Consider the following 20,706-nt stretch of genomic DNA (forward strand, 5'->3'; position numbering starts at 1 on the left):
GAATAAATGAATTCATGAGGGTGACAGGATACAAGATGCATGAGAAAATGAATTATAATCCATTGACTTAAAAATCAACATTAGAAATTCAGGCCAAGAAAACTAAGTCCTGATCAAAAAATATGCGGAAGTAAATGGAACAAATGAGAAAGTACCAAACACTGTTTAGAATGAAAGGTTTAAAGAAACTGGAAGGAAAACCTTCCAATTTGTGGAAGATGAAGCCTTGCAAAGTAAACTGATCCCCACACGCCCTGTAAAGCCGTCAGCAGACTTGTCTGCAGAAACAGCAAAGCTGATGCTAAATCTGTAGAGGTGAGGTACAAAGGACCCTGAAAAGGAAAACAGCAAAATAAAGTCAAAGTTACTGCAAAGTAATGGCTGCCAAGAGAGACTGGGCAGAGGATCCGGACGTCAGTCCAGATGCCTGTGACTTGGATGCCATCAGCGAGAGCACTAAGAGTTCTTGATGAGGGAAGAATGACCTCAGCAGAGGCTGGCACAGTGGGAGGTCACAGATGAAAGAATGCAGCGCTCTCTTCACTCACACCATCTAAAAAGAGTGGAAAGTGGGCCAGGATGTGAAGATATAAGCTATGGCGATCAAACTCTTGAAATGGGAACACTCAGTGATACCGTGCTTGTAAAAGTCTGGCAACTACTGAGCCAGTAAGCAGAGGACCCTGCACCTTCAGTAGGCCCGAAATTAAAACATGTGCACACAGGGAAATATGCAAGTGAACAGTTACAAAAGGTAGAATACAAATATTCAAAAAATTAATAGGCAAGCAGGATGTGGCATTCTTATAATAATAGCCATAAACAAGTTCCTCAAAAGGCTCATCTCTAATTTTCTCCTATGGAGACCAGGTCTTACTTAAGACATCAGGCTGACCCTCCTGCCTCAGCATCCCCAGTACTAAGATTTTTTCAAGTACATTACAATATATTTGCTATCTTGTGTGTAGCTGTGCACATACCTGGAGGCTGCCAAGGTTGACACAGGGTATTTTCCTCAATCACTCTTTACACTCATTTGTTTTATAGGTTTCTTCCTAAACTACAGCTTGTCTGTCTGTCTGCCTATCTGTCTGTCTGTCTGTAGGTCATACTAAATGTACAGATCACCGACTTACCTAGACCAGCAAGGGCCAAGAACCCCATCTGCTCCCCTTCAGCATCTCAAGTACAGGTGTATGCTGCTGCCCCCGAGGTGGCTGTTGTTATTAATTTTCTTTAAATGTGGGAGCTACAGAGTCAAACTCAGGTCCCCATGTTTGGTAAGCAAGGGTTTCCATGACTGAGCCATCTTAAATTGTTACTGAAATGGTCACAGTAATCATAATGTAAACTGTTGGTCTACTGTAAACGTACCACATACATATAAACTATCGTGGGGCAGGACCTGTACTTTTCCAGTCCTTATAAACAAATATAACCTCAACACAACGCTGAGGTAGACAGGGAAGGATGGTATTGCTGCCTCAGAGTTACACATAGCTTAAAGTGTACTAAATTAAACAACTGGCTGGCTCATCTGATGTAAAACATCAAAAAGGTAACTAGCCAAGAACTAGAAACAAACCACTTACTAAGACTTCCAGAAAGGCGAGAGCCAGGCTTCCAAACATGCCCTCACAGCAGTGTCTCTGCTCTCCATGCTGCAGCTACACAGCTGGACAGTTACCAATCCAAACTCAAAGGCGGCTTGAAGTTTCTCTTCTGCAGCTGGTGCATCATACTAGTGACAGGCAACCTCTGAACCTGCAGCCCCAAGTGCTGTACTTAATATAAGGACCCAGGAGTCTCAAGCAACCTCACACTTGCCTGGGTATGCACGACCAAATCCACTAGGTTCCCAGAACCTTTCAACTCTCACGATCACAGAGCAGATCCTGGTGAGAGTGACAAACACAGGACATCCAATTATTTCTCAATCACACACTTCTATCTTTAAAGGTGATGGGGGTTTAAAGGTGACCGGGGAGAGGTGCCTGTGCCACCTGTGCCACCGTACACCTGTGAGGATCAGAGGTTATGAGAGTTGGTTCTCCCTTTCTACTATGTGGGTCCTGGGAACTGAACTCAGGGCTTCAGGCTTAGTGTTGAGTTCTATCTACTGAGCCATCTTGCCTGCCTTAGACAGTGGGTTTAAACTAGCATGTTTTTATAGTTTTGGGTTTGAGTCTCTCAACTTTTCTGTTCCCTACTAATACCCAAGGCAGAATTTTACTTCCGTAACCTTTTTGTTCTCCTATCTAGAAAGAGCAACCTACCACGTGATTGGGTGTGGCTGCACTCAGAATCAAATGAGATGAATAACACAAGACAGAGTCCTACGGAACTTGGAGTGTACCTGTCCCTCATGTGGGATGTGAACCTCCAAGGCACCAACACTTAGCTGAGGAGGACACAGGGCATGGTGCTAAACCACTATCATGTGACCAAGCAGGTACTGATGGCCATGGGACACAGCAGAAAATTTCTGACTAGGCTGCTTCTTGCCATTTCCAGGCTCCTGAGGCTTTTCTGTTCGCCTTCATCAGTGTGCAGCCCCCACCCACCAAAGCTCCCCAGGAGACTCCATAGCTCTTGTTAACTACAGTCTCCTCCTTACCCTGCTCTCTGCTCAGGTAGCAGTAGAGATCACAACTGACCTCTCACTTGGGAGTCTCAGCAGCAGGAGCCTGGCTGGCAACACCTGGCCTCAGGTCAGTGCTGTCAGTGCTGACACAGGTGGAGTGCACCTGCTTCCTGCAGCATTCTACAGCCAAGGGAGGTCCAGACACCCAAGTGCAAGCTGGAAAAGACTGTGCACCTCAGCTGCTAAAAGGACAAGCAAGCTGTGCTACACTGTTGCATCTGTGATCAGGGAACAAGCAGAGAACGTGGAGGATAAAGAAAAGAACCAGAAACTTCTGGAAGGAGATAACTCTCCTCCATATGAAATGCACAGATGATTTCAGGGCATGACTGCAGAAAATCAAATTACAAGACCATCATCACAACCTAGATTTATTACAACTGACCTGCAGGCAAAGGGTAGACTATTCCATAAACATGTGGACTCCATGGCTATGTTTTAAATAGAGGAAGGATTCAAACAAGAATACAGGATAAAATATTCCAAAGCTCCAAGAAGCAGTTATGTTACTGAGCTACATTTTTACAGACAAATAAGGCAATATCCCTGCACATCAGCTTTTTGATAATTTTTATATACTTTCATATGGTACAAGAGAAAAATAACCAGAGCTCACAATGTACAGTTCTTACACTATTTTCACAGTTTGTGAACACTATACACCCTTTGTTTTAATAAAGATACATTGTAATAAATTCCTTGCCCTTAAGTTTATAGTTTATAATAATCTATGATTAATACACTAAAATTGCCTTTTTATGTGGTCACCCACACAGCAGAAAGTGAGATAGCTCCTGGACAGTCAGAATTGCTTTGATTTCCATTTGCATAATGGCGGAGTGAGGCTATACTGAGCCAGACAGGAAGCTGACAGCACAGAAACAGATGCCTCTTGGGTCCTGGGAGCAACAGAGGACAATGGCTTGGTGCAGCTTAAGGAAGACATCCCATAATGTCTCCTTATGGAATACAGAGAATCTAAGGGTTAGGGGGCCAGGGGTGGAAAATGGGGAAATGAGGCAAGTGGACGAAGAGATAAATCATTTTTAAATCCTCCAATGAGAGGGATGTAACTTCAAACAGCACCATTCTCCTTTATTGTTTGACAGTACTTTGAGTGCCACTCTGGGAGACACAGCAGTGCCCTCCAGGGATAGATCCTGCATGGCAGGCATCACCTGTGTGGTAGACCAACTACCAGTGCTGCTTAACGGCTGTGCAGAGCCTGATCTCAGGGCCTGACTAATGGGCTGAAGACAAGCAGCACATGAGATGAAGTGGCTTCTTTTTCATTTTGTCTTTTGGGGGCAGAGGTGGGTAAAACTCCACTTCCAAGGGAGATAGTGAACTGGTAGAGGCCCCATCGGGTGACAGACATGCTTATCTGAAAGGCTGACATTTCAAATCTTTATTCTGCTCAAATATGCCTCTCCAACAGACTGCCTCTTTCTCACCTACAACATCAACTGGGCCCAGCTGTCTCAGCTTTCTGAACATCAGAGCACAGGAGAGATTCAGGGTTACAGATTGTGGTAAGTAGCATCCCCGGTAATGCGAGGGTTCCCAATGTGAAAAACAGTGGAATATTGGACTGAGCCAAAGCCACATGGTGACAACAAACTGTGGGGAAGGGAAAGGGTTAAAAACCGAGGACCTGGCCCACAATGGCAAGAAGCAAAGAGTTGTGATTTGGTGTTTGCTGCCTGGAGGAAATCTTCATCAAGGCACATTGCTACCAGCTAATTCTCCCTGTTAGTGAGTTAGGATGGCTCGAGTCCCAGGCTTGGGGCCAAGGAGGAATCTATAGCTGCTACAAGCTATTCTGGACAAAATACCAGAATCAAAAACATCTGTAAACTTTGCCCTCAGTACTGTTTCCTTCGTTCATTCCTGGCGGTTGGTGGCAGGTAGAGCATCAAGTTGGCAGTACCCTTCTATGACAAGTGGTAGACTCCTATATCTTCCCAGTGATGAGCAGGGCTGGAAAAGGACAAAGAACACATTCTGTCCTGTCTCAGCGTTTAATGTTCACCTCTCTGAAAGCAACATAGGTTTTGGTAAAGATAGATTAATTCTAATTTAACATGTTTTGAACAGGGAATTTGGCTGAGCACATCGATCCCCCAACATCGACTGTGACTGTAAAGGAACAGAATATCAGATCAGCAAATCTATTGCACTTGGTGAAAAAAGGAAATCCTTCCTTTGTCTCCCACCTGCAGAAGGCAATGTGTCTCACTGGCTGTGCAAGCTCTTCTCACTCAAGCCCAGGTCTCTATGTTCAGATATAGTACATCCATGACTGTGTCCTTCCAGCCTTTGGAAGGCTCACAAAACGCCACTCCAGTAGCTGCATCTCCAGGTTTTGAGTCTAGAAATGAATTTAAGGTGTGATCTAATCACAGTCAACAACTTGATCGTACTGACTTCCACACGTCATGAATATGTTCATCACAAAGAGCAGGATGAGGTCTCTGTGACCAGCACTAACACTGTGATCAGTCAGGTATTACAGGGATGCACATTCGAGGTGACAGAAGTATACAGACATGATGGAAACGAACACCAATCTTATTGCACATGGTGTCTGGGCGAGCAATAAAAACACTGTGATACAGGATGAAAACTCTTTACGTCTTGCTTCCTCTCAGCCCTTTTTTTCTAGAGTCTGATGTAGCAGCAGTATCAGTCGACATACATGGGAGAGCTGGGAGTAGCTGGCATCTGATCCAGGATTTTACAAACATAGCATGCGACCTCTACAGTACGTTCTTCATACATCAAAATAAAGGGATGTTTCTGCAAGAAAATTGAACAGGGAAAAGCGTCAAACTTTTGTATCAAAGCCCTAACTCAATCCTTCTCAATTTCTATGCAACATAGCACTATAAGTTCTCGATCACATATAACTTCAAATATCAGAAGGCATTCATCACATAAAAATGGATGGATGTGGATGCCCTAGATGTGAGATACTGGGTTACTGACCATCTGGAGGGTCTACCCTGGCAGTAAGGTCTCAGAACTGTGTGTGTACAGGGTGTATTTGCAGAGGAAGAAAACAGGACTATTTGTTCCTTACCATACCATCTGAGAGCCAAGAACTACAGGAATCTCAGTCCAGCCTCTTAGGTCACTAAAATAAGCCTCTGCTCCCCCTATTGGTAGCTCAAGGATCTTTCAAAGGGGTTTTCAGTTTCAAACCTTCTGATTTCTACTAAAAGAGAATGGCGGCCAAGAAAGACCTTCCCAGTGCTCTCCAGCACCTGGGTCACCAAGCCCTCTTTCTGTTCTCTCTCATTTCAACACCAGTTCTTCCCACAACTCTCTTGTTATACTCCCTGATCACAAGTTTGGCTTAACAGCCTTAGAAAGCCCTAAATGTAACAAGCAACGCACTCTTTCCTTTAATGTTTCCACATCATTGGACCACAGGCAGCACTTTCTCCTCTGCTCAAGGGAAAGTCACATAAAAAAAGACTGCGTATCACGAGCTGAATAAGAACGTCTCAAAGAACAGTGAATTGGCACAGTGATGTGCATTACCAGAAGGAGAGTAAGCATACTGAATAAAATTTCACTAATTTTAACCTACAGGAGTTACATACCCTTGGACTGCACAATGAAATGTTTTAGGGAACTTTTCTAACATGGTAAGACCAAATTCTTCTTATGAGAAATGAGTTAGGTAATCAAAGGCTGGACGGTAACCACCAACTCCTGGGTCAGCTCCATACTTACTCACCAGAAGCTCTTTGTACTTTGGCCTTTTGGACTCGTCCTTCGTAAGGCTAAAATAACATGAAAGTAACAGTGTTAGGATGGAGTCAGAATGACCCAATTATTTTACTTTTTTACAAATGAATGGCAGACCAGGTCAAGGTCATCTGTGGCTATCTAGAAAGTTCAAGGCTAGCCTGGCTTTAAACAAAGCTCTTATGAGGACAGTACAGATGTCCTTCAACTGCAGACGTGATGATTCAGACAGCAATTTTGATATATTGAAAAATAAAAAGCATGGGACCCTTATATTCACCACTGCTACCTGCTGTGACGCAGAGAGAAACAGGAGAAATATAACACAAAACTACACAAATATATATAAAAGAAAACCAGAGGAGGCCAAGGGATCAAAACAGCAGAGCTGCCTTAAACGCCATCCCTAGAACCCAGGGAATCTGGATGTAGTAACTCACGCATGTAGTAATCCCTACAATCCCAAGAGATGGAGACAGAGGCAGGAGAATCACCCAAAAGTTTACAGATCGGCCAGCCTGGAGTACACAGCACAGTGACAAAAACAAGAGGACCAGTCTCACAAAACAAGGGAAGAGTGAGAACTCCACATGTGTGCTGTGGCACCTGTGTTGTTGCACACAACATACACACACAAACACTTTAAAATAAAGAGCCTGTGATGTACACTAGATTCTTTTTAGCAAGTATTAAAATGGATGTACAGAATGGCCAAGTTTTTGGAATCATACAACTGCATTTGATATGTGCAAATTAGTAAACAACAGATTGTTTTCAGTGAGGAGAGAGAGCCAGCCAATTGTAACCCAATAAACTTTCTTCTTCCTAGTTCTTGACACATTCTGCTCCCTTTCTTAAAGATCAGAGCAGGCAGGATTTGGTCAGAGAAGACGAAAGAGACCTGAAAACTCCAGTCAACAGATGTCACAAAAGTGCTGGCAATACAAGCAGACCATCCAGGCCACCTGGCTTTTAATGGTTTCTGGGGACTGGACAGAGTTCCAGGCTTCATGTCTGCATAGCAAGTTCTTCTTCACTCACTGAGCCATCTCCCCAGCCCTGCATACATCTTCTTAGGTGCCATGTGCATATAGAAAGAACTGATGATATAGACAAGAATAACAGGCATGGAGTCCAAGCCTTCTTTGGAAAAAGGATTAGAGAGCGCCAATATTATTAACTTTAGCCAATGAATTCAAGCTTGGGACTTGACATTCCCACACATACCCAACTATGCTCTAGGTTTTATCAGGCCAGAGATCCAGGCCTTACAGTGTGGTTTGGTGAGGTACTGAGTAGGAAGAGCACCCAGGTGATCCTGATACAACCTCACTGTGAGAAGAACAGCAGTCTAACCTAGACATTTACCCTAGTAACTTGTACCAGGGACTGGCCATCTGGAGGAAGCTGCTTCCCCATCTCCCACAGCTGCTTCTCACCAATACCTGCAGTAGAAGAAGAGGATGCTGCCTCTCTAGGCAGCTAGAACTTCTACATAGCCATGACCCAGAGTCCTAGCTAGGGGTAATGTAACGAAAGACCTCCTTCCCTCTGTAGAGCATCTATGTAATTAGATTAAGTTGCTTAACTACTCCCCCAATTTGTGTTTGAACCTTGGCTAATATAATACTTACCACAAGTTGACAAAGTTGATGAAACTGGGGGAGAACTCCCTTTCTTCGGAATTACTCAGCTGGGGAGGGTCTCCTTTCACCACTTGTGTTAGCTGATCAAATACACTATTCCACTTTGGATAAGGAAATCGGCCTGTGGCCAACTCGTACTACAGAGAACAAGAAGGAAGCAGAAGACACCAGGTGTGATTATTCCCTATTGAAGGAGTGATGTCAATCCAAAGATCTGCAAACCTCTTTTAAAGCCATCCCTTAAACTCTGTCAAGTTAGGGAGGAGGCTTTAGCTTAGATCATGTAGCTAAGTGGAAGACAGATTGTAAAGAAATGTGCCTCAATCAAACTCAAGGGCTTAGACTACAACTGAAAGCAAAGCTCTGGGTCTAGGTTCAGCTACACCTCCATAATGCAGGTCCAACCCTTTGTATGAAAGGTTCTGGAAGGTTTAGTCTACAACTTCCACAGAAAACATTTTCACACTCTGTAGTCACCTGCATGGGAGTTCTCAGTCCAAAACAGTGGCCAGATTCCTTTCTAAGGTAAAAAGAACATTTAACAAATGAAAAGCCAATCTGAATTCAAAGGAAAGAGAATGCAAATCCAGTAGTTACTTCAAATTCAGTCAGGCTTTATAATTACCTGAGAAACCAAGTTAGGCTTACAGATCCAATAAAGGACTCACAAGAGTACCATTAAAGCATACAGTGCACATTCAAAAGCTATTATGACCTCAAAATATTTGTTAATAACCAATATGTCTAACATTGCCCTAGCTCTATTCTGAAACCAAGGAACTTGCACTTTTCCTGAGACATGGAGTTATGAGTGTGCGCTTTGACAGAACACTGACAGATAAAGATGAGGTTCCAAAATGGTATAGAGAAATGGTTCGTTATGGGTGAACATCCTTAGAAAACCAACTCCACTTCTTCCTTAGAGCTGCTGTCTCTCCACTTAAACACAGGTGCACATGGGAAGTATGAAGGCATACACATGCAGGCATGCACACACAAACAGGGAGGAAAGGAGCATAGCTTTGTCCTAAGTTCCTTTTCAGTAAAACTGAAAATGCCTTGAAAGGGTAACCCTTACCCACTAGGAATATCTCACTAGGCTTACTCTGGAGGACAGGTTGGAATAAGAAGGAAAGCCTGCATTATAGGGCAAAAAGCTACTTTAAGATTATCCTATGAAAGTCAGCAACCAAGCAGTCCTAAGTATTCAAATACTTGGCTAACGCAGCTTAAAAGAACTTGGGTAAAATGTTTCGATGTTAAAACGTTTCACAGGTCTGGGGGTGTGATGTGGTGATAGAACTTTTGTCTACTATGCCGAAGGCCTTGGTACAACTGCCTCCCCTCCTCCCTTTTAATACAAAACAAAACAAACCCAACTTATTAAACAAAAGTTCTCTTTAGTAAGGAAAAGCATACCTGCTCTGGATGTGTGTATACAGATGCACATGCATTTGTTTGCAAGTCTGTGTGTGTACATATGTACACATGAGTGTGTCTGTGTGTACATAGGTGAGCATGGACATGCTGTGTGTACATGCACACATAGGTGTATGGAAGCTATAGGACAACTAAGAATTTTGTTCCTCAGGCATTGCCATCTGGGTTTTTGTTTTGTTTTCTTTTCCTTTGTTTGGTTGGTTTTGAGACAGGATCTCTCTAAGACCAAGAATTCACCAAGGAGACTGAGCAGTTAGGAACCAGGAGGACTCACAGTCCTGCCTTCACAGCACTAGTATTACAAATGCAGGTCATTCTGCCTGTTTTTTTGCTGTATAAGCATAACAACAGGAAAGTAGCAGACAGGGATTTCTGAAGGCTTTACATGCAAACAATCACCTAAGTGGGATCAACAGGTCTTCCTACATAGTCTGTGAACTGGGTTGACAATGAGAAAAAGAGGAGATGGCTGCAGCCTGCAGAATCAAACTGTTAGCTTCCCTATAAGAGAATCAACCCATTAGTCTGTCAACTATTTTCACCAAAACTAACAGACACGTGATTCTCATTACAGAAGAAATTCCACTTTAAATAATGAGATTGGTAAGCTACAAAAGGCTCACTGCTTTTAATATGAACAAAGGGGCCTTGGCTCAACTTGAAAATGGGGGGAAAATATAAGAAAAGGAATTTTATACTGTCTATATCTAAGAATCCATGTGGGACAGAAACTTCAGACAATGCAGAAGAAGCTATGGAAGCTGCTCAAAACAAGACACAAACAATCTTAGCAAGACCTGCGAAGTGCACCTTGGAGAGGAGACATGAGTGCATAAACAGGCACTGCTTACACTGTGTCCCTCACAATTCTTACGGCCTCCAGAAGAACAGCTCAGGGAAGTGACTAGGGACCTCACGAACAGTCAGTAAACAAGACACCTCTGACAGTCATGTCCCTCACCCTCTTTGCCATTTGAAAACAACAAAGACAACATCTCATTCTGTTTTGTTTTGTTTTTTAAGGTTTTTTTTTTAAGATTTATTTTATTTATATGAGTATACTGTAGCTGTCTTCAGACACACAGAAGAGGGCATCGGATCCCATTTCAGATGGTTATGAGCCACCATGTGGTTACTGGGAATTGAACTCAGGACCTCAGGAAGAGCAGACAGTGCTCTTAACCGCTGAGCCAACTCTCCAGCAACATCTCATTCTGTATAAAATAAGTTAAACCCTTGTTCTTGGACTTCTTAAGTCTCCAGAGCTGCAAGAAATAACTTCTTGAACTAAGATATACAACTTATGCTATTTTGCTAAAGCACTCCAAACTAAGACAGATACATTTAAAAGGAAACCAAAATTTCAACATAATATCTGTAGGTAAAGAGTTTCAGTTTGTTACAAATCACAAAGTTTCTCCTTTTCTTTCACCATTTTTTACCTCTTAATCTCTTACTGTTACATTATTATGACCAAATTTAGCCAAGAGAAACATACCAATGTGATCCCCAAACTCCAGACATCAGAGCGGACATCATACCCTTGTCTTGATGCACTTGGGTCTATTCTTTCAGGCTGGAATACAAAGAGAAGTCAGCATCGTTAGCTATGCAGACTGTAAAGAAGCAGGCGATGGAGGAGTAGCTGGGGATGAGACAAAATCTCAGCATCGTCCCAGAACTCATGCCCACAGTCAAACTAGGGGCAACACAGAGACACCATGTATTAGGAACAACTAACAGAAACTTCACTGACCTCTGGGCTATGTCAGAGGAACTGTGCTAACTAGTTTTATGTGAACTTGACACAGAGTTATGAGAGAGAGGGAGCTTCGATTGAGAAAATGTTCCATAAGATCCATCTGTAAGGCATTTTGTTAACTAGTGACTGATGGGGGAGATCCCAACCCATTGTAAGTGGTGCCATCCCAGGCCGGTGGTCCTGGGCTCTATAAGAAAGCAGGCTAAGCAAGCCATTGGGGACAAGCTAGTAAGCAGCAGCATCCCATGGCCTGTGCATCAGTCCTGCACTGTTTGAGTTCCTGTCCTGACTTCCTTCATGATAAACAGCAATGTGGAAATGAATAAACCCTTTCCTCCCCAACTTTCTTTTGGTCATGGTGTTTCATCATAGCAACAGCAACCCCAAATAACCAAGGACTACATTATAGACCTTCTGAGTTTCTCCCCCTAAATAACCAAGGACTACATTATAGACCTTCTGAGTTTCTCCCCCTAAATAACCAAGGACTACATTGTAGACCTTCTGAGTTTCTCCCCCTAAATAACCAAGGACTACATTATAGATCTTCTGAGTTTCTCCCCTTAAATAACCAAGGACTACATTATAGACCTTCTGAGTTTCTCCCCTTAAATAACCAAGGACTACATTATAGACCTTCTGAGTTTCTCCCCCTAAATAACCAAGGACTACATTATAGACCTTCTGAGTTTCTCCCCTAAATAACCAAGGACTACATTATAGACCTTCTGAGTTTCTCCCCCTAAATACTCAAGGACTACATTATAGACCTTCTGAGTTTCTCCCCTAAATAATCAATAGACCTTCTGAGTTTCTCCCCTAAATAATCAAGGACTACATTATAGACCTTCGGAGTTTCTCCCCCTAAATACTCAAGCAAGGTGAAAGTTGAGAATGGTTGGAGAGGTGAGAGAGGGAATAGGGAACAAAGCAAATAATTAACAAGGTCTTACTCCAGCAAGTGCTGGTAAATAGGAAGTATCACGGGAAGACAAGAGCAACATTCTGATTTCCCAGCCTTTGCTCAATGTGAAGACTGACCACAAGGTACTTGTGACAAAAAAAGAGAGGCAGGAACTGTCATCACTGTACGACAACACCCTTTAATTCTTTCCAATATTCTTTTGAATATCTCAATTACTTGTATTACCTTTAAAGATACATGTCTATGAATCATTTTAGCCAAATTAAAGCACAATGTGTAATATATCACTTTGTCTTCTGAACAGGAAAACAATCATCTTAGCAATTTCCATGAAGGGAACATTTTTATATTTCCTTGAAATTAGGTACTATCTTTTTTACATGTGACACAGATGCAGAGGAACACAGGAGAATATGCCAGTGGCACAGAGTTAACAATGGGGTGGATCTTGATGGCTGATTGTAACTGCTACTAAAAAGAAACATCCCAAAAGTGTAATGGTTGTACTACGCCACTAGTTTGGAGACATTCATTTTAATTTGAAAACAAGTGCTGTGTTGTAATAATTCACTGAAAGCTATTTACATTTTTATTACAAATATAATTATATTGCTGAAAATGATGCACACTATGTAAAAACATTGACTATTCAACCACAGGAGAAAACACTGCCCCAACGTCACTAATACAGACCTGGTGTACTGAGGTACAACATATACCTCCTTAAACAGAATGGCAACAATGCAGAACACATTTGCAGATGAACTGAAAATCATGAGTATCTTCAAACCCTAATATCTCTATACAGCAGAGAGAAAAAACATACTAACATGTGGATCCAAAGAATCACTTTACAGGACACAGCTGACTTTTATTCGGAGGGAAACCATCTCCGTAATGCACATAGTTAAAGAGTAGACATCTCAGATCAATAACCCAGCTGTACACACTAAGGAACTATAAAACCAAACCTCAAAGAAACAAAACAGCAACAACAAATACAGAAGAAATGAGACCCAAGGAACTGAGCAGCAGGAAGTAACAGAGACAATAAGTTAAATAAAATAGTAATAGAGAAACAATAGAAAGAAGTTAACAAAACCACAGCACTTCCTGAACAATACCAGAACATACACTGTAGCCAGACCTGGCCAGACCAAGAGAAGGAGACAGCCTGGACATTACTGCATAAGAATGAAGGCTGGGAATTCCTATTCATCTGAAGAAAACAAACAAACGAAAAACTGTGAAATGGGGTTAGGAGAGGTACAGTATGAGCCTTCATTCAGAACTGAGGAGCTACTGACAGCTGAGCTTCCAGAGAAGGGCAGGCCTTTTTGAAGGGTGTGGTCCCTGATAGGTCAACCAAACTCCAGTGGATAGATGGTTGGACATCTAAGAGTATATGGTTAGTATAAAATGGACTTGATGTGCCATTTAAAGAAAAAACACATCTAAAGTCAGAAGGGTTGTGGAATTGGTCCAGCAAGGGGGTGGGGGAGATAAAGAGGTGACTATGATCTAATGCACTCTGAAGTTCTAAAAGAAATAATATGTTTTAAAAGGAAAATGAAAACTTATCAAGACAATATAGAAATACAAATACAAACAACTTTAGAAGTATATTTTTTAAATGAATTTGTCATTAAAAACCATCTCATAAGCTGTATGTCATGGCTCACAACTATAACTTCAATACTGGAGAGGATAAGGCAGGAGGAATATCATGAATTCAAGGCAAGCTTGGGCTGTATAGCAGGTACCTGTATAGCAGGTATGGTGAGAGACTCTGTCTAAAAGAAAAATGGAGGAACAACAAGCAAATCCCATCTTCTCCCAAACAGACTCACAGTAAAGTGAGCTCACTGAGCCTTTTCAAACTTGCAAGGAAGAAATATCAGCCATCTTATACACATTTTATTTCAAAAGACAAAAGAAAAAGAAAGGAAGGAAGAAAGGAAAAAGAGAAAAGAAAAGAAATGGCAGGATGTTTCTCAACTTGTTCCATAAAAGCTCTTAGGAACACCTCACACAGACAGTGCAAGACAATGTTCCTGTACACAACACAGAACACTAGCAATAGGAATAAATTCAACCCACAGAAGAACTAATATAGTAGAACCAGTGCGCCGTCTCAGGGATACATGCCATATGCATGTAATACGAATAAAGTACATATTCACATATTGGGGAAATCTGTACAATCTAAAGCTTCTGACAAAATTCAATCCCCAATAATAATGGCAAAAATAGCAACAAGTCTTAGCACACTATGAAGAGATAAAAGCTCTTAACTTCATCAAAGAAATACAAAGTAGCCTAGAGTTAATTCTATATACAACACTTTCTTTTTAGTTAAGTCATTCTGACTATTTCAGAACTAAGTTGCAGCTAGAGCAACATTTAAGGTACAGGTGTTACTTTTATTCAGAGACATTGAAATTTCTACAATCCTCTTCCTAGGAATTCTCTATTAAAACTCAGTGAATCTAAATTAGCAAGGTCACCAAGATACAATGGCAACTTAAGACAACTATTGGTATTTCCACATAATAAAAGGTGATAAAAAACAAACAAACAAACAAGACCTCATTCCAGAAACAGAAACAGTATCCAAACTCATAAGTTCTTTTTGGTTTTTGTGAGACAGGGTCTCACTATGCAGCTCTAGATATCCTGGAACTCACTCCGAAGAACAGGCTAGCTTCAAATTCAGAGATCTGCCTGACTCTGCCTCCTGAGTGCTGGGATTAAAGATGTATACCTATACCGATCAAACTCATGAATTCTTTTGGAATAAATTTAAAATGACTTCCATGCTAAAAACTATAGGCACTGCTAAGAGAGCAAAATATCTAAATGAATGGAGGCATAACAGGAACTAAAACCTTTAGTGTCAACACAAGAATGGAAAAGCAAAAATGGTGGAAGATTTATACAATCCAAGCTTCTCGGCATAACAGCACCGAGATATCTTCAAAGTATGCCAGAGAAGACAGGCATTGGCTGTCTTAGGCAGGAATGGGAAAACACAAATGACAAAGACAAGAGATCTGCGTCAAGCAAGAAGTGTTTTGTATCTTCACTGGTGTGATGAATGACTATTTGCCAACACTCCAAGTGTGAATTTAGCACAAGGAGCTACCATTCACAGTTACTGTGCTAAGATCACTCTGAACGCCTTTGTATTTGTCACAAAGGAGCTAGAATTTCTTTCATGTGTGGGCTTTGCAAATATCTCTCGAATCCCAAGTGCCTAAGCTTACAGGCATTTGTAAACCACCTATAAAATGGGCGCTAGAAACTGAAACTTTAGTCCTTTGGAAGAACATGTGCTCTTAACACCTGGGTCATCCCTCCAGCCCCTGAAGTAACTTTTTAGAAGTCACTGTGTTAGAGGGTACATAAGAATGAGGAATCCTGGGGCTAGAGAGATGGCTAAGCGGTTAGGAGCACGTACTGCCCTTCAGGAGATCCTGAGTTCAATTCCCAGCAACCACATGGTAGCTCACAACCTTCTGTAATGGGATCTGATGCCCTCTTCTAGTGTGTTTGAAGACAGCTACAGAGTATTCATGAAAATAAAATAGAATTAGAAGAGTGTAAGAAGGGGCTGGAGAGATGGCTCAGCGGTTAAGAGCACTGGCTACTCTTCCAAAGGACCAGCTCAATTAAAAGCAACCACATGGTGGCTCACAACCATCTGTAATGGAATCCAATTCTCTTTTCTGGTGTGTCTGAAGACAGGGACAGTGTGCTCATATACATTAAATAATCTTTAAAAAAGTGTTTAAAATCAATTTTGAGCAGAGGGTACGTTAATGTCAAATCCTTCCCAGCATTTATCCAATGAGAAGTACTAGCTTTATTGGTTTTTATTCTAAATCCTCTATAGGTATGTATGTCTGCATGTTAGTGGGTATATGCAAGTGCCCATGGAGGCCAGAGTTACCAGCTCCCCTAGAGCTGGAGTTACAGTTATGCTAGGAAGAGGATAGCAAGTCCTCTTAACCATTAAGCCATCTCCTTCCTTGTCTTCCTTGTCCAGTCAAGAGTCCCCTTGGGGTCAGCAAGATGGGGAGTGGGAAGGAGGGGTTGCAGGCCAGTTCAGACTAAAACAACAAATGCAAAAACTGAAAACAAGGCATCAATTTAAGGTGACTGTGTCTTGGACATTTAGGAAATATAAGTATTGTCTATGTAATACTATATAATTCTTAATTATTTAATGCATGTTACTGTTACCATGGTCATGTTAAAGAATATCCATCTTGGGAGAAGGGACACTCAAGTATTTAGAATAAAATGATTCAGCAAGCATGCAAGCACACACCACACATATGAATATATATATACACCACACATATATATTCACCACATATATATATATACACCACACATATATATACACCACACATATATATACACCACACATATGCACACATGAATACATTCATGTATTTATATGTGGGGAAGAGAGATGGTAAACTGTTAAAATTTCCATACAAAAACATTATGTAAAAATTCTATATTTCGGATCCTTTTATGTTCAACAATTAAAAAGTAATCCCAGCTTCTCTAGACTGAGGAAAACTTGTAAAAGCCTACTACAAGGGTATTTCTGGTGATTCCAGTACTGTAAGGTACTGAAGCAGGAAGAGCCCAAACTTGGAGCCCACCGGGACTTCCTGAAACTTTGTTTCTGATATGCTATACTATACCAAGGAGACTGAAGTCCCTCGAGGCTTTCAAAGTTAATTCTGTACTCCTGTCCATTTATTAACAGGCTGGCTTCTGTACACCAATGACAGGACTATTTCATTTGATTTAGTCAGTATCAGAGCTGCAGCATTATCATTGACCTACATGTCCCAAAGGAGGATAAAATCAGGAAGAACAGTGAGTCCTTACACCACTTCTCTTTTTGTAGGCGTGGAATCATATTTCTATACAAGAATGAAGAGCCTGCTTCTTTCTTTAAAATTTACCTGAATTCAAAACAATTTGCCATATCTGGGCCACAGCTACATTTTTAAGACTTGCATGAATCGGGTTGGGATTTGGCTCAGGGGTAGAGCGCTTGCCTAGGAAGCGCAAGGCCCTGGGTTCGATTCCCAGCTCCGGGAAAAAGAAAAAAAAAAAAAAAAAGAATAGAAAAAAAAAAAAAAAAAAAAAGACTTGCATGAATCAAAATTCATAAGGAATATCACACAGTGCTAATGTTTGGATATGTTTTGTTCCTAAGTGCTAGAGGCTTGGTCTGCAAGGTGTCAGTATTATGACAAGTCAATCATTTAGACAATGGGCCACTAAAAGGTGGGTCCACTAAAAAGGTAAGCTGGTTTCGGGAGGACTCACAAAGGACTGATGATGGGCTCTTAAGTCAGATCTCCTGAAGTGGACAGTTACAAAACAGAGCCCTTCAACCCTTTCCTCTTGCTGACAATTCCCTTCCCATTTCTCTGCCAAACTGTGGTAAAGCCAAAAAGCTCTCATCTGAAGCAAACAGAGGAGAGCCACTCAACTATCAACCTTCAGTTCCTAAAACTACAAGCTAAAGATTCTTTCCCTACAATACTCAGCCTTAGGCATTCTGTTACCACTCAAACAGCAATAAAATCATATTGTCACAGGGGAAAACATCCAGCTAACCTTAGCCTTAACCATCTCAACACAGGTAACATGCTCAGCTATTTTCTGAGATGTATGGTCACTGAGTGTGTCAATTATGGCAACCAACAGATGTGTGTCTGTTGACTTCTATTTCTTGCCTTTGAATCTGTTATGCCATTTATTCCTAATTACCATGAGGAAAATAGGGTTTTCTGAATTGCATCTGCCAAGTGAGACATTCGCCAAACTCAGATTCTTTAAAAAAAAAAAAAGTATTTTTATCTATACACACACGCACATGCACACGCACACAGAAACAATTCTAAAATACTGCCAATACTGAAACATTTCCCATGCAGTGCTTTCTAAAGTTCAAGTATACACAACGAGAGAATGCACGGTAAAAACAGGTAGTACTGTGTTTCACATGCTCCCACACTGAGGTACAAAACAGAACCGATGGCAAACTGAGTTCCAAGTGATGTAGGAAATAAAATATATTCTTAAATAAATATGAAACCTGAAGATGCATCAGGCCCATCCATCCAGAGCATGTTAGAAAATCTTGTACTTCTAGTTTGTGATTATTCTGATTTAAAATTTTTATAACACTTATAGAAGTAATCACAAAGAAAGCACAGGAGGAAGATAATTATTCAACTCTTAGATAATCTGTAACAAGGTTCACGGAGGCAAGATAGCTCTGTGGCTAAGGACACTGAACAAGACTGGAAACCTGAGTTGAGTTCTCGGAATCCCTAGAAAGGTGGTGGGAGTAACTGACCCCATGGCATGTATGAGCCCAACAATGATGAGGATAATGATGGTGATTTAAACAGCAGACAGGCTGACAGCAAAGGCCAAAGCAATGGCCAACCTTATCATCACTTCCAGGAGCATGCTAATCTCTTTAGGACCATGGATTGTGAAAGGAGAAACTAGGATCCTGGGTAAAATTAAAATACAGACACCAAACACTAACAAATGCAATTGAAAACCTGGGCTGTGGGCCAGGCCATGCAAATAACACCAGGATAAGGCAAACAGGGAAGCTCTGAAAGAACAGTGTCCATCTATTTCCCTGGGGAAAAGCTGCTTCCAGTTAAATGCCTAAGGCCTCTGGCTTTGCATTTATTGCTGTGTTTTATCCATTCCTGAGGAGAGAAATCACAACTGGAGCAAACCATCAGATTTCTGTAAGGCACAGTCCATTCTTCCAGGAACTGTCTTCCTATACCAACCTACTCTTCTGTAACTTGTAACAGCATCCTTCAGCGGCCTAGGACATATACCTCTCTACAGATTCTATCTATTTTGGCCAAGAAAGTACAAGAGATATAAGAAAGGCAAAGACACTGACAATTTACTATGTGGTTGATAAGCTAAGCTGAATAAAAAAAAAAATCAGGAAAGACCATAAATGCTAAAAACCAAACAAGAGAATTAACATGTATACAGGAGGGCAATGAAATAACCTAGCAATATTCCAGAAGTTAAAACTTGAGCTGGGAAATGCTTAGGAGAGAAACATTCTAGCACAGTGAAGCTGCACAGCTGAAGGCAGCTCCTTACACTCAACACCAAAGGGCACAGGCTCCCTATGCAATGGCTGCCAAGCAAGAGACTTGGCTGTACACTTACTGCCATATACGGCCTACAGCCAGCATCTCTCGTCTTGGCAATAGAGTCCACGAGCTGTCCACTGATGCCGAAGTCACAGAGCTTTATATTTCCACTTCTGTCCAGAAGAATATTGGAAGGTTTGATGTCTGCAAGAGACACATGCCATTCAGTATGCAACTGAGCGAGCAGTGACTAAAGTACCACAGTCAAAAATACTAAAAATACAGGAAATAAACCTTCACTCAGCACTGTAATCATTATTCTTGTTTTAAACACATGTAAACAACTAAGGCCAGAGACGGTGGCTAACATCTATGATCCCAGTACTTGTGACACTGTGCAAAGAGGACTGCTAAGAGTTTGAGGCCAGCCTTGCCTACAGGGTAAGACACTGTCTATAAAGCTAAAAGGAGACTGTAATGTAACTGTCAAATTCCTTTCATTATTACAATTTAACAAGCCAAAAGATTTCACTTAACATTTTCACACATATAAACACAAAGAAAATAATGGTATTCAGTAGTCAGATGGGGAATGAACTTTATCCAATAATAAACTAAGCTTATTTTCAAAAGAAATCAATGACTATACAACTAAATATAAGGTGTACTAATTATGGATGTACAATCTTAATTTCATTAAGTATGGCTTTAACTTATGAAAGGATTATTTTAAAAAAAGAAATTATTTATTTTCCAAAAATGTAATCAATTATTTCTAAGAAATTTTTTTAAAGATTTATTTTTATTTGTGTGCCTGTGCCTGTGCGTGTGCCTGTGCGTGTGCGTGTGCGTGTGCGTGTGTGTGTGTAAGTATAGGCCAAGTGTGTGAGGAGACACTCAGGTGAGAATAGGACATCAGATCCCCTGGAGTTGGAGTTTGTGAACCACCCAGTGTGGGTACTGGGACCTGAACTTGGGTCCTCTGGATAACAGCACACACTTAACTGCTGGGCCAATGCTCATCCTGAGTCTTGGGACCTAAAATGCTCTCTCCAGTTTCTCCCAACCACCTTTCCCTTGGCCTCATTTCTATAACTTACAGAATGGTTGTGCTCAGCACACAGGGAGCCAAAGTTCCTCCTCATTGGCAATCGCTACCAATGTGCCAATGAGTTGCCTGTCAAATTTTCCCCCTGTGCTCTCCAATTCTTTATTTCTATCATGATCTTTCCATTTATTTCATTGTCAGCATCACGGAAAACAATGATTGAGACACCAAGAAATATCTATATAAACCCAAAAGTTCCTAATCCCTCCACCCTTTCTAGTGAGATCTGCATCTTGTCAAGGCCTTT

General features: G+C 41.3%; 1 protein-coding gene across 6 annotated transcripts in view; it reads right to left on the reverse strand.

Annotated features, from left to right (window-relative positions):
* Positions 1–2,997: 2,997 nt before the first annotated feature.
* Map2k4 (mitogen-activated protein kinase kinase 4) overlaps positions 2,998–20,706 on the reverse strand; it is a 96,441-nt gene continuing 78,732 nt past the window's right edge. For all 6 annotated transcript variants that reach the window (XM_032913392.1, XM_032913393.1, XM_032913398.1 and 3 more), the window contains 5 exons: positions 19,428–19,555; positions 10,985–11,062; positions 8,035–8,183; positions 6,390–6,435; positions 2,998–5,443 (listed from right to left, as the gene is read on the reverse strand). In XM_032913392.1, coding sequence (XP_032769283.1) covers positions 5,330–5,443; positions 6,390–6,435; positions 8,035–8,183; positions 10,985–11,062; positions 19,428–19,555 — 515 coding nt within the window. In that variant the 3' untranslated portion in view covers positions 2,998–5,329. The remainder of the gene's footprint in view (positions 5,444–6,389; positions 6,436–8,034; positions 8,184–10,984; positions 11,063–19,427; positions 19,556–20,706) is intronic.

Source organism: Rattus rattus, chromosome 9, assembly GCF_011064425.1.
Source record: "Rattus rattus isolate New Zealand chromosome 9, Rrattus_CSIRO_v1, whole genome shotgun sequence".
Classification (NCBI taxonomy): Eukaryota; Metazoa; Chordata; class Mammalia; order Rodentia; family Muridae; genus Rattus; species Rattus rattus.